Here is a 13,139-nt window from a genome sequence, read left to right as displayed (position 1 = left end):
ATCATATTCGGCACTCTAGGGGAACTTCCACAAGTTATTCCTTTCCTCTGCCACGTATTTTGCTGAGGACAAGTCGTCACATTTCCTTCGTCGGCGATGGCTTTCGCATAAGGATTCGACAAGGGGTTCTGGACGTTTTGGGTCACTGTTGACGAACAGAGACTGTTCCAGGGAGGAGGCGGACTTTGCTTCCATTGAGAGTTACAATCATAGGCTTTTGAGGTAATAAATCATTATTTAACGCTGTTGATGAGTCTGTGTTGTGGAATGAAATACTCTCTGTTGTTCTTTCCAGGTTAGCGCATAATTTACTCTCTGTGACGCTAAAATACTAATCTGTATATGGTTTTTGCAGATAGGGAGAGAAGGACGGAAAATGGCTGTTTTGTTGTTGTAAAAAGTCAGTTTTGTGCAGGCCCACGTGCTCGATGAGATATTTAAAGATGACATGTTTTAAGGTGGTGGGTGAGGGGTAGCTGACATGTTTAGTGCACCGATGCTTTCTGTTTGCAGCCTTCCTTCGTTCGTTCGTTTCGTTCGTTCGTTACGTTCCCGTAACATCGGCACGGCTGACTCTGGCGGGAACTGTTGAGGCTACGCTAACCAGGAGACCGGCTAACCAGGAGACCGGCTAACCAGCGGACCGGCTAACCAGCGAACCGGCTAACCAGCGGACCGGCTAACCAGCGAACCGACTAACCAGCATACCGGCTAAGCAGCAGCAGCAGAGATAAAGCTAAGTGCACCATGTCGTACGCACCCCGTTGACCACCGTTGTCTTTTCGTATCTATGATTTCATTGGAGTAGTGACAACGTGGGGTGTGTGACACCTGCACGAACTAGAGCTTTTCGAACAGAACATTCTCATTTCGACTGTATTTACACGGGTTCAGCGTGTTACTATAATTTTCTACATAGTACTGGCATTTTGTCAGTGAACACTGGTCTTTTACGTGTTGAGAACGTAAAAGGAACATATTTTGAGTGAAGGCTCGAGGGAGGTGGAGAGTTTATACATAAACAGGCGTCTGAAACTTATACTTTTGTTGACTCTATTTAATTGTATGCCTGCGAGAGTGGATCGTGGTGTGGTTAGTTAATTAGTAGTAATTAACCGGTTCATAATCACCTTGAGTGATATAGTGAAACGTGACACATGGGGGCCAAGCCGGGATCTACTCAGTTAATTTCCAACTGATAAAGACCCACCAATTAAGGATAATTAAGAGCAGATAATCTCGTCAGTGCTCGACTTATTTTCTGCTTGGTGCTACCCTTTTTTGTATAGTTTTGATCATATACCACACCTTAAGCGATTCACATCTTGCAGGAAATGTAAATTGTAATTTGTGAGTTATTGTATGCGCTAACTGTGATTATTTCCCTTTCCTTTGTTTGTGAATCTTTGCTGTTGTACGTTCAGAGTTTTCCGTTGCAGAGCGCTGAGCAGGGTTAGCGGATTTGTTATTCGTTTTACTCAGTTTTCTCTACATTGTTGTTTCGCATTCTGTAACAGGTTACATTTCTACCGTCTTGTTTTACTTGGATTTTTCTCCATATTTTGACTTTGTTGGAATTTTGGGGGGGAAGGGTCCGAGGACTTCTGTCCTAACCAAGGCTGTGGGAAACACTCTGTTTCACCGCAAAAAGCAGCCGATAAAGTAGGCCACGGCTGTGGGAAACACTTTGTTTCACCGCAAAAAGCAGCCATAAAGTAGGCTACGCGTTTTGTTCTACACCGTTTGGATTTTTCTTCTGCATTTTCCGGTTGCTGGATTTTTGTATCCACCGCTTTCGTCACCGCGTATTCTAGCTATAGCCGCGTTAGACTTACTTTTGTGATAAAGCTTTGCTAAAACTAACCATGGCTACAGGGGGATCTCCTACGAGGAGAATAACTTTCGAGACTCCTGGCAGCGAGCAACCGACTGAGCGAGACGCACGCGTTAGAGCCCGAAGCGTTCTAAAACGCTTAGAAGTAGAACGGAAGGAAGAATTTGAGCGACTGACAAGAAAAGAAGAACGTGACCGACAGGACAAGAAGGACGAACTTGACAGACAAGAAAGGGAACGACAGGCAGAACGAGACAGACAGGAAAGGAAAGACGAACGTGACAGACAAGAACGGAAAGAGAAAGATGAACTTGACAGACAAGAAAGGGAACGACAGGCAGAACGTGACAGACAGGACAAACAGGCCGAACGCGATCACCAGCTAGAACTAGCTAAGCTACAGGCAGAGAAGGGTACGCTTACTCAGGCTAGCGCGCCGACGTTTGTTGCTGACCGTACGAGACTGCCGACGTTCGACGATGACAAGGACGAGCTCGACGACTTTTTACGCCGGTTTGAGCGCATTGCATCTGACCAGAAGTGGGAAGAGGCCACGTGGGCTAGCCGCCTTAGCACCTGCTTGAAGGGACGCGCATTGCAGCTATACAACGCTTTGGATGACGACGAGGCGAGAGACTATCAGGCACTTAAGAAGGCGTTACTCCAGCGCTTCAACCTGACTGCTGAAGCCTACCGACGACGTCTGCGTAACAGCAAGAGACTGAGCGGCGAGCTGAGTCATCAGTTTGTGGCACGCCTTAATCTCTACCTGCGGCGCTGGGTGGAGATGGCCGAAAAGGACTGGACCGTCAACGACCTTGCCGACCTCATAGTCATGGAACAACTGATGTCCAGCCTGCGACCTGAGGTGGTGACCTTCGTGCAGGAGCACCAGCCCAAGACTACTCAGGAGGCAGCCGACTGGATCAGAGTGCACGAGGACGCCCAGGCGATCTCCGGCAAATCTTCAGGCTCACGGCCAGGAAAAACGGGAAATTCGGGTTCTTCAGGACCCAAGGACGGGAAGGACGATCAGGGACACAAGGGATCGAGTTCCAGAACTGACATCCAGTGTTACTACTGCAACAAGCGGGGCCACGTGAAGAAGGACTGCCACAAGAGACAGGCTGACCAGAAGGGCGTTCACTTCGTTGGCAGTGAGGAGTTCAGGGACGTCACGAGCTCATGCACCATCCCACAACTCTGCGTTCCGTGCTCCAGGAAACATTTCCAGCCCCACTGCAACGTCTACGTTAACGGAGTGAAGGGCGAAGGTCTGCGGGACACAGGGGCAGACATGATAGTGGTTCGGGCGAGTCTAGTTCCAGCTATGGCCTACACAGGAGACAGCATCAGGGTGAGAATGGCCGAGGCATCTCACGCTTACGACTTGAACACGGCAGTGATCAAGGTCGTAACCCCGTTGTTCACGGGGACCATTGTGGCCGTCGTCATGGACGATCCTCCATGCGACCTGCTCATTGGAAACCGGGTTCAGTTTGTGGACGGCGTCACCAGGGAGGTTCCCGTTTATCGGTCTCCCGACGTCATTTCAGTGCTCACGCGGGCACAGGCGGAGCGAGAGGACAAACCTCTCAAACCCCTACCTGCTGCACGAGCTGCCCTGGGGAACGTGACCCCCGCGCTTCTCGCGAAGGCTCAGGATTCTGACCCGACCTTAGCTACTCCTCGGGAGCACGCGAAGTCGGGGAAGGTGAAGCTGAGCGGGAAGCATGGGAGGTCAAAGTTCCTCAGGGACAAGAAGTTGCTCTACCGTGAGTTCAGCAACCAAGAAGGTACATTCAAACAGGTTGTCGTGCCTCGCGAGTTTCGCGAGGGTGTCATGGCAACGGCACACGACTCGATTCTGGGAGGTCATCTTGGTACCAAGAAGACCACGGATCGTGTCTGGCGCCACTTTTACTGGCCAGGCATCTGCACGGATGTCCGACGTTTCTGTGCGTCCTGCGATAAGTGCCAGAAGGTGGTGGCCAAAGGAAGGGTGAGGAAGGTCCCCTTAGAGAAGATGCCGCTCATCGACGAACCCTTTCGTCGGGTGGCAGTGGACATCATCGGGCCCATCTTGCCTGCGTCTGAGGACGGAAACAGATACATTTTGACCATGGTGGACTACGCTACTCGATACCCAGAGGCGATCCCTCTGAAATCGATTGAAGCCACGCGAGTAGCTGAGGCTCTGGTTACTATGTGGTCCCGGCTGGGAATTCCATCAGAGGTACTCACCGACAGAGGCACGCAGTTCACGGGAGGAGTGATGGCGGAGGCAGCACGACTGCTATCACTGGAGCAGCACTTCACCACTCCTTACCATGCTCAGTGCAACGGACTGGTGGAAAGGTTCAATGGCACCTTGAAGACCATGCTGAGGAAACTAGCTCAGGAGAAACCACGCACGTGGGACAGGTACATCCCAGCATTGCTTTTTGCATACCGCGAGGTTCCTCAGGAGAGCTTGGGTTTTTCCCCATTTGAGTTGTTGTACGGCAGACAGGTACGCGGTCCCATGGCTATCCTGCGTCAAGCTTGGACGGACGAAGAAGCTGACGAGGAGGTGCAGACGACAGCGACCTACATCGTAGAACTCAGGAACAGGATTGAAGAGACCTGCAAATTGGCTCAAGAGAACCTGGGAAGAGCAGCACAGCGTTACGCGCGAGGATTCGACCGCAAGGCACGGCCGCGCAGCTTCAAGATTGGAGAACGGGTGTTGCTACTTCTACCTGTCAAACACAACAAGCTACAACTGCAGTGGCAAGGACCTTTTGAGGTGACAGCGAGGGTGGGCCAGAACGACTACAGGATCATGATGCACGGGAAAGCACGCCTGTACCACGCCAACCTGCTGCGCGCCTACATAGAGAGGACAGCCTACGGGGAGAAGAACAAAGACCAGAAGAACAAAGACAAGAAGACAGAGAAGGTTGCAGTCATCAGGGGTGAAACGAGGGGTTGCTCGTTCTTGAGGACGACCTTTCTGTCTGGAGACAGACCATCAACCTCTGCAATATCTTCAGGTTGCAAGGTTGGCAAACGCCAGACTTATGCGCTGGGCGTTGATTCTCCAACCGTACCAATTCACGGTACGCGTCATTCCGGGCGCCAACAATGTTGGAGCTGACTTTCTCTCTCGGGCTGTAGAGGAGAACATGACTGTGAGCGAAACCGAGGTTTCGTCTTGAAGAGGGGAGGTGTGTCACGATCGGGTGACAGAGACCAAGAAAGCGTCACTCAGTGGAGTGCCTGTTCTGGGTCAATGTATGATAGAAAGCGCCTGTGCGTGATATTGGACACAGCAGAGTTTTTGCTGACAGTGCTCCCGAGCACGGATGTTTTGAAACGCACGAGCTTCACAGTGCAGGTTTCTGCTGTCATAGGGCTGACGGTTTTTTTTGCTGACAGCGCGCACGGGATTTTCAGGGATTGAGGTTCTCGTGTCTTTTTCCTGCTTGGGGAGGCAAAACTGTGTATAGCTGGACTGGTTTGGTGACAAGGTCAGTCACGTGTATTTGGCTAGGTGGTCTGTCAGAGACTCAAGGACGACACACTTGACACCCAGCGGCAGAAGGGGAAGGACCTAACACACAGTTACTAGAGTATGATGGTTTTTCACCGAGTATCATATTCGGCACTCTAGGGGAACTTCCACAAGTTATTCCTTTCCTCTGCCACGTATTTTGCTGAGGACAAGTCGTCACATTTCCTTCGTCGGCGATGGCTTTCGCATAAGGATTCGACAAGGGGTTCTGGACGTTTTGGGTCACTGTTGACGAACAGAGACTGTTCCAGGGAGGAGGCGGACTTTGCTTCCATTGAGAGTTACAATCATAGGCTTTTGAGGTAATAAATCATTATTTAACGCTGTTGATGAGTCTGTGTTGTGGAATGAAATACTCTCTGTTGTTCTTTCCAGGTTAGCGCATAATTTACTCTCTGTGACGCTAAAATACTAATCTGTATATGGTTTTTGCAGATAGGGAGAGAAGGACGGAAAATGGCTGTTTTGTTGTTGTAAAAAGTCAGTTTTGTGCAGGCCCACGTGCTCGATGAGATATTTAAAGATGACATGTTTTAAGGTGGTGGGTGAGGGGTAGCTGACATGTTTAGTGCACCGATGCTTTCTGTTTGCAGCCTTCCTTCGTTCGTTCGTTTCGTTCGTTCGTTACGTTCCCGTAACATCGGCACGGCTGACTCTGGCGGGAACTGTTGAGGCTACGCTAACCAGGAGACCGGCTAACCAGGAGACCGGCTAACCAGCGGACCGGCTAACCAGCGAACCGGCTAACCAGCGGACCGGCTAACCAGCGAACCGACTAACCAGCATACCGGCTAAGCAGCAGCAGCAGAGATAAAGCTAAGTGCACCATGTCGTACGCACCCCGTTGACCACCGTTGTCTTTTCGTATCTATGATTTCATTGGAGTAGTGACAACGTGGGGTGTGTGACACCTGCACGAACTAGAGCTTTTCGAACAGAACATTCTCATTTCGACTGTATTTACACGGGTTCAGCGTGTTACTATAATTTTCTACATAGTACTGGCATTTTGTCAGTGAACACTGGTCTTTTACGTGTTGAGAACGTAAAAGGAACATATTTTGAGTGAAGGCTCGAGGGAGGTGGAGAGTTTATACATAAACAGGCGTCTGAAACTTATACTTTTGTTGACTCTATTTAATTGTATGCCTGCGAGAGTGGATCGTGGTGTGGTTAGTTAATTAGTAGTAATTAACCGGTTCATAATCACCTTGAGTGATATAGTGAAACGTGACAACGGATACTGTCAATCACTTCTTGCTTTGAAATGTTTTCGCTAAATAATTCATCAACTACTTCCTCCTCAACTTCATCGGTATCCTTTTCAACTCCAGACACAAAATCCCCGGTGTTAAAAACCTCATAAAAATGTTCGTACCACTGTTCACTTGAGATGCCATGGAAGATTGCTTTCTTTGCGTTCAATGACCGAATAGTTTGCCAAAACACGTTTGGGTCTTTTATGGAATTTTTCAACTTGGCAAGTCTTTCTAAATCAAAATCAAGTTTCTTTCTATACAACAATTCCTTGAACTCTTTGCATTCCTGTACATATTCTTCCCTGCATACCTCATAATTTTGCTTGTTAGCTCTCTGAGCCCGTTTCAGGAACCGTTTTACGACGGCTTTCTTGCGCAGACAATCTTTGTCAAACATACACGCAGCCGCACAATGGGAGAGAGAGAGAGATGATGATGATGATGATGATGATGATGATGATGATGGAACTTTATTTTTCAAGGATAGAGGTTTAAGGCGACGTCTTTTCTTACAACCGGTCCTTACTTCTAATACAAATGTCTAATAAATGATAAACAAGTAAAGCAACATGACAAATAAACAAAGTAAACGAACGACCCAGCAAACAATCAACAAGTAAGCAAACAAGCAAATAAACATAAACAACAACATGACAAAGTAAGCAACATACAAATCGAAAGCGAAACATGCAACATGTTAATTGAGGTTACACATGTAATGTGATCGACGGTAAAATTCACACGATACCAACGTTTACACTAATGCTAATAATGATTATATGGTGTAAATGATGATGATGAAGATGTTGTTGATGTTGTTGATGAAGATGTTGTTGATGTTGTTGATGATGATGATGATGATGATGATGATGATCAAGTGATGATGATGATGATGATGATGATGATGATTATGATGATGATGATGATATGATGATGATGTTGATGTTGATGATGTTGATGGAAAATCGCAACATAAATTCCACATAATACATATAATAAAGAACATATTTGTGTATTTCATAAAGCTTTGTTGACAGCTACATGCACATGTTCAGACTAATAACACCAGCCTGATCTCTCTCTCAAGAGAGAGAGAGAGAGAGAGAGAGAGAGAGAGAGAGAGAGAGAGAGAGAGAGAGAGATCGACCACACACACACAGACACACACACACACACACACACACACACACACACACACACACACGCACGTACGCACACACACAAACTTAACTTGCTATTGCCGATTTCGCGTAATGGGCAACTTGCCCACTACGCGTAATTGGCTGCCCATTCCGCGTAATCGGCTGCCGAATTCGCGAAATAGGCAAGTTTTAGAGGCGTTTACGCGATTTCGGCAAAACGCTGCCGATTTCACGTATTGGGCAGCGTTTTGCCGATTACGCGAAATGGGCAAAAATGTTGCCCATTACGCGGAATCGGCAATTACGTGAATTCGGCACGACATATACATCAAGTTGCTAAGCGCTTAAATACACCTGAGCAGTGGGCATTATTCCGCCTGACCAGAAATCAGTACACAGATGAAATTCGTAAACGAAAAAGAGATTATTTCTTAGAACTTGATGAGAGGATAAATTGTAAACAGAACTTCGGAAGCAAAAACTGGTGGCAACTTGTTAATTCCTTTCTGAAGAAAAAGGGTGTTGCATGTAACGAAATCCCACCGCTAGAGGATAATGGAAAAATTATTGATAACATTTGTGAAAAAACGATTTTGTTTAATAATTATTTTGAAAGCCAGTCTAAAGTTGAAAATCCAGACGATCCCCTGCCCGAGGCAAATTGGTGCGGCACGTCTTTACTGACTTTTGAATTGACAGAAGCAGAAGTTGTCCAAGTGCTAAGGAACTTAGATTTATCCAAGGCCGTGGGCCCTGACGGAATACATAATAAATTGCTTGTAGCTGGACTACCTGTTATTATTTCACCGCTTACAGTTCTCTTTAACAGATCCTTGTCCGAGGGTGTCTTTCCAGTTGTCTGGAAAACTGCTCACATTACGTCGCTTTTCTTTGAGTCTAACAATTCACAGAGCTGCAATCTGCGAGGTCAGTCACTTTTTAGCAATAATAGAGAACACTGCATGTCTTGTTGTGTCGTATCAGATGTACACGAGTTGCTTTTTTAGATATTGAACTGCTAGCAAAAGCGAGCTTTTCAATATTTGAAAACATAAGGGCCATACAATTAAAAGAAAGCGTGGATGTGTGTGTGTGTGTGTGTGTGTGTGTGTGTGTGTGTGTGTGTGTGTGTGTGTGCGTGCGTGTGTGTGTGTGTGTGTGTGCGTGTGTGTGTGTGTGCGTGCGTGCGTTCAGTTCGTGTGTGTGTGTGTGTGTGTGTGTGTGTGTGTGTGTGTGTGTGTGTGTGTGTGTGTGTGTGTGTGTGTGTGCGCGCTAAAATACTCTTGATGATAGCAAACATAGTGGCGTGCACGAGAAGGACGGCGCCTTTAACTTTACCTCTCTATCGTCCTCATTCTTGCTCGCATGACTTGGCAAACACATAGCATGCGATGTCGCTAGAAATGATATGTATCTCCCACACACAAAGCAAGAACTGTGACGTGTTGTGCGCAGACGGTATAATTGCGAGGTCTTTTGAGACTCTTTTCTTTCGTCAGACAGCGATTTGAAAAACATACTTGAAAAACACTACTGTTTCCCCTGTTTTAAGAGTCAAATTGTCAGTTTAAACATCTGTCAACAAATTTCAGTTTGAGTAAAATCTAGATACTTATGAAAATAAATAATGTTGTTGGTGTAGTTCTTTTAGGGAATGCCATTCAAAAGGGGTTTGCACTATGCTGCTCGTTGTCTGTCTGCGTGGTGTTTATTTCTTCTGAATGCAGTCTTTACATAAATAGTCTTGGATTGGACATTTCATGCAGTAAATGTGTTAAATGTGTGTTAAGTGAGAGAGAAAGAGTGTGTGAGAGAGAGAGAGAGAGAGAGAGAGAGAGAGAGAGAGAGAGAGAGAGAGAGAGAGAGAGAGAGAGAGAGAGAGAGAGAAAGCGACAGGCAGACAGACAGACAGACATACAGAGACAGGGGGGGGGGGGGGGGGGGGGCAAGAGACAGAGACAGACACAGTGGACAAGAAATAGGAGGGGGAAAAGCATTTGAGTATTTCGAAAACTAAACTTTGCGAGCAAGGGAATCACGGGGGAGGATAACAACGATAATAGCGAGAGAGGTCAAGTCTAGCATTCGAAACAAAACCATTGAATATTAAAAAAAGAACACGACTATATTTACTGTACATACATTGCTCACTACCTTTAGAATTCAACAAATATAACACAGATCAAATAGGACCGTTAAGACTGAACAGTATCTACAAAACCCAACGACAACCTCCTGCAGGGAAACAAAACTACGCTGCGACCATTACACAACCGTGACATACACACTGCCGCTGTCTTCACGTCTAGACCACTGCATGTTGACCACTACACAACGAAACAGCAACATTATATTTAGCATGGTGAGAAAACACTATTATATGTTTTTGTTTCAGTCTGGCCATAACACGTGAACATACAACACAGACAGACCGACAAACAGACATATACACACGCACGCACACCCCCCCCCCACACACACACACACACTACTCCCGATGTAAACCTAGAGCTATTTAGAGAAGAATGATGTCATCGGGACAGACAACGTAAACATAGTGTGTGTGAGTGAGTGTGTGTCTGTGTGTGTGTGTGTGTGTGTGTGTGTGTGTGTGTGTGTGTGTGTGTGTATGTGTGTGTGTATGTGTGTGTATGTGCATGCGTTCGTATGTGTGTGTGTAGAATAGAATAGAATAGAATAGAATAATGTTTATTGTCATGAACCAGTAAAGTTATTGACACAACAAACAACAAATAATGCATTCTATAATGCTAAAACAATCCGTAACACATTTGCCAAGACGAACTTGAACTTCGTCTTCTAAAAATAAGTTACTTGAATTTTTGTTTGCATATTTATTGATATGTGAAGCATCTTCTTTAAATTCATCCTTTAATTTAACATATATTGCATTTATCTAGAAAATGTATTTCATCTTCTATGACATTGCATTCAATACAAAGACGATTTTCTTTAGGGATATTCTGATGTCTTCCACTTTCAATTTTTAGATAATGTGTGCTAGCCCTTAATCTGCTTAACATCTTTCTGTGTTTATTATTCTTAATTTGTATTAAGTATGACTGCATTTCGTAAGATTTACTGATCATAGAATAAAACTTAAGTCTGGAATATGTATCTGATTTTTCTTTTGTCCAGTATCTTATCAATCAATCAATCAATATGAAGCTTATATAGCGCGTATTCCGTGGGTACAGTTCTAAGCGCTTGTCGAAGAGTTGTCAACACAGGACTAACAAAGAAACTAACATCTTCAGACGGACACGAACCCTATCACACACTAGCAAACCCTGGTAAACAAACAACTGTTTAACAACAATGTACACATCAATATCTAGGTCCAAACAAAATAATATTAAGCACAAAGAAAACACCTCTCACAGAGCACAGCACAAGAATGTCTTTTGGGGCACAGCACATCACGTCGAGCATGAAAGTCGCAGCCAGCTACGTGAAGAACTGAGTCTTCAACCTACTCTTGAACGCGTCAAGAGAGGGGCTCTGGCGAAGCTCAAGCGGCAGGGAGTTCCCTCTTGTTGTTTTTTGGCAATGGCAAACTTTAATTTGTGTACATTTAATGTAGATTGGTTATGCCAAACGTGACTAAAACCTAAGTTACAAAGAGATTGTCTAACAAATTGTAGCCATGGCGTTTCTGTCGGATGGTGCAACATTGAGTCATATAATTGTGTATGTGCGTGCGTTCGTGTGTGTGTGTGTGTGTGTGTGTGTGTGTGTGTGTGTGTGTGTGTGTGTGTGTGTGTGTGTGTGTGTGTCTGTGTGCGTTCGTGCGTGCGGGCGGGTGTGTGTGTGTGTATGTGTGTGTGTGTATGTGTGTGTGTGTGTGTGTGCGTACGTGCATGGGTGCATGCGTGCGTAAGACACCTTCCTGTTTGGGAGCGGAGGCGAGAGGGAAGCACCTTACCTTTTCTGTTCATGTTTACAAGGGTGTGTGTTTGCTCAACCGGGAAGTTCTTGTTCATCCTACCTTTTCATTGCCACCGATACGCCCTGAAAAGGAAAAGCAATGAAATTGAAATCAACAGGTATCAGAAAAGAGGTGAATCGTCTTGTTAAGGTGTCGTTTTTGCAAGAAGAATAATTGTCAGTAAACGCTAAATGGTTATGCCAGCGTGTGTGTATGAGAAAGAGATATTGGAAAATGTGTGTGTGTGGTGGGGACGCGTATGTGTGTGCGTGCGTGTATGCGTGTGTGTGTGTGTGTATGTGTGTGTGTGTGTGTGTGTGTGTGTGCATAGTGTGTGTGTGTGTGTGCGTTTGCGTGTGTGAATGCGTGTGTGTGTGTGTGTGTGTGTGTGTGTGTGTGTGTGTGCCTAGTGTGTGTATGTGTGTATGAGAGAAAGAGATATAGAGAAAGAGAGAAAGAGAGAGAGACAGAGAGAGAGAGAGAGAGAGAGAGAGAGAGAGAGAGAGAGAGAGAGAGAGAGAGAGAGAGAGAGAGAGAGAGAGAGAGAGAGGGAGAGAGAGAGAGGAGAGAGAGAGAGGGCGAGAGAGAAAGGGAGAGAGAGGGAGAGAGAGAGGGGGGTGATTTGTCCTTCGCTGGGGGTATGTAGTGCCTTGGTAAGTCCACTTAATTTCAGTTATTTTTTCTGACAGAATTTTGTTTTGGTTTCGCACAACATGCAACATTTTAAGATTATGAATCGAGATGAGCAGATTGTGTTTGTGTGTGCCTGTGTGTGTTCGTGCCTGTGTGTTTGCGTGCACATATCCCTGGCAAGAATTGCTATCCTCGTTGTACTCGAGTCACTACTCTACACTTTGCGGTGCGGATATGTGTTGTGTTTTGGAGGTCGTCTTGGTTAAGACACAGAGACAACAAACACTGAACGCGTGTGACGTACCTCAACATGGAGTGGAGTTACCTGGGTGTGTTGGTGATGGGGTTGTGCTGTACGCTGCCTGTCGTATGGGGACAAGGGTATGGTAAGCAACACACGTATCGAATGTAGCATAACGGTGTATAAAGTGACAAATACGTATCCTAACGGTAACATCATTCCAGTGATAACAGTGGTGCTCACTATCTCAGATGTTCCCAGGCGTTTATACTTGATAAGATGATTCATCATTTTTCGACGCACACACTTAAAACAACCTGCTCGCATCCAGTGCAGATTATTAGTATGCTATAAACACACATTGACACTAACCTGCGATATACAATCGAGAGCTGTTGGGATACATGTTGATGGGTGGCGTGTGTCCAAAAGGAGGGGGGGGGGGTGTTAAAAGACTGGGCAGATCTGAAATAGTAAGTATATTTATTTCATGGTAAGGTCGATCTGTGCCGTTCATTTCCAAAG

At 45.9% G+C, this 13,139-nt stretch overlaps 2 protein-coding genes across 3 annotated transcripts in view; both read left to right on the top strand.

Moving 5' to 3' along the window:
- The first annotated feature begins 1,448 nt into the window (after positions 1 to 1,448).
- Positions 1,449 to 13,139, top strand: part of LOC138965701 (uncharacterized) — a 53,108-nt gene continuing 41,417 nt past the window's right edge. The window contains exon 1 of the mRNA XM_070337876.1: positions 1,449 to 5,280. Within this exon, the coding sequence (XP_070193977.1) occupies positions 1,866 to 4,973 (3,108 nt within the window). The 5' untranslated portion in view covers positions 1,449 to 1,865 and the 3' untranslated portion in view covers positions 4,974 to 5,280. The remainder of the gene's footprint in view (positions 5,281 to 13,139) is intronic.
- Positions 12,601 to 13,139, top strand: part of LOC138965706 (scavenger receptor class F member 2-like) — a 50,673-nt gene continuing 50,134 nt past the window's right edge. Inside the window, exon 1 of one of the 2 annotated variants that reach the window (XM_070337884.1) lies at positions 12,601 to 12,754. The gene's annotated coding sequence lies outside the window, so the exon portion shown is untranslated. Of the gene's footprint in view, positions 12,760 to 13,139 lie in introns of both variants that reach the window. The other variant, XM_070337883.1, reaches the window with a different exon arrangement.

Source organism: Littorina saxatilis, linkage group LG4 (genome assembly GCF_037325665.1).
Source record: "Littorina saxatilis isolate snail1 linkage group LG4, US_GU_Lsax_2.0, whole genome shotgun sequence".
Lineage (NCBI taxonomy): Eukaryota > Metazoa > Mollusca > Gastropoda > Littorinimorpha > Littorinidae > Littorina > Littorina saxatilis.
This window is presented reverse-complemented; position numbering and strand designations above follow the sequence as displayed.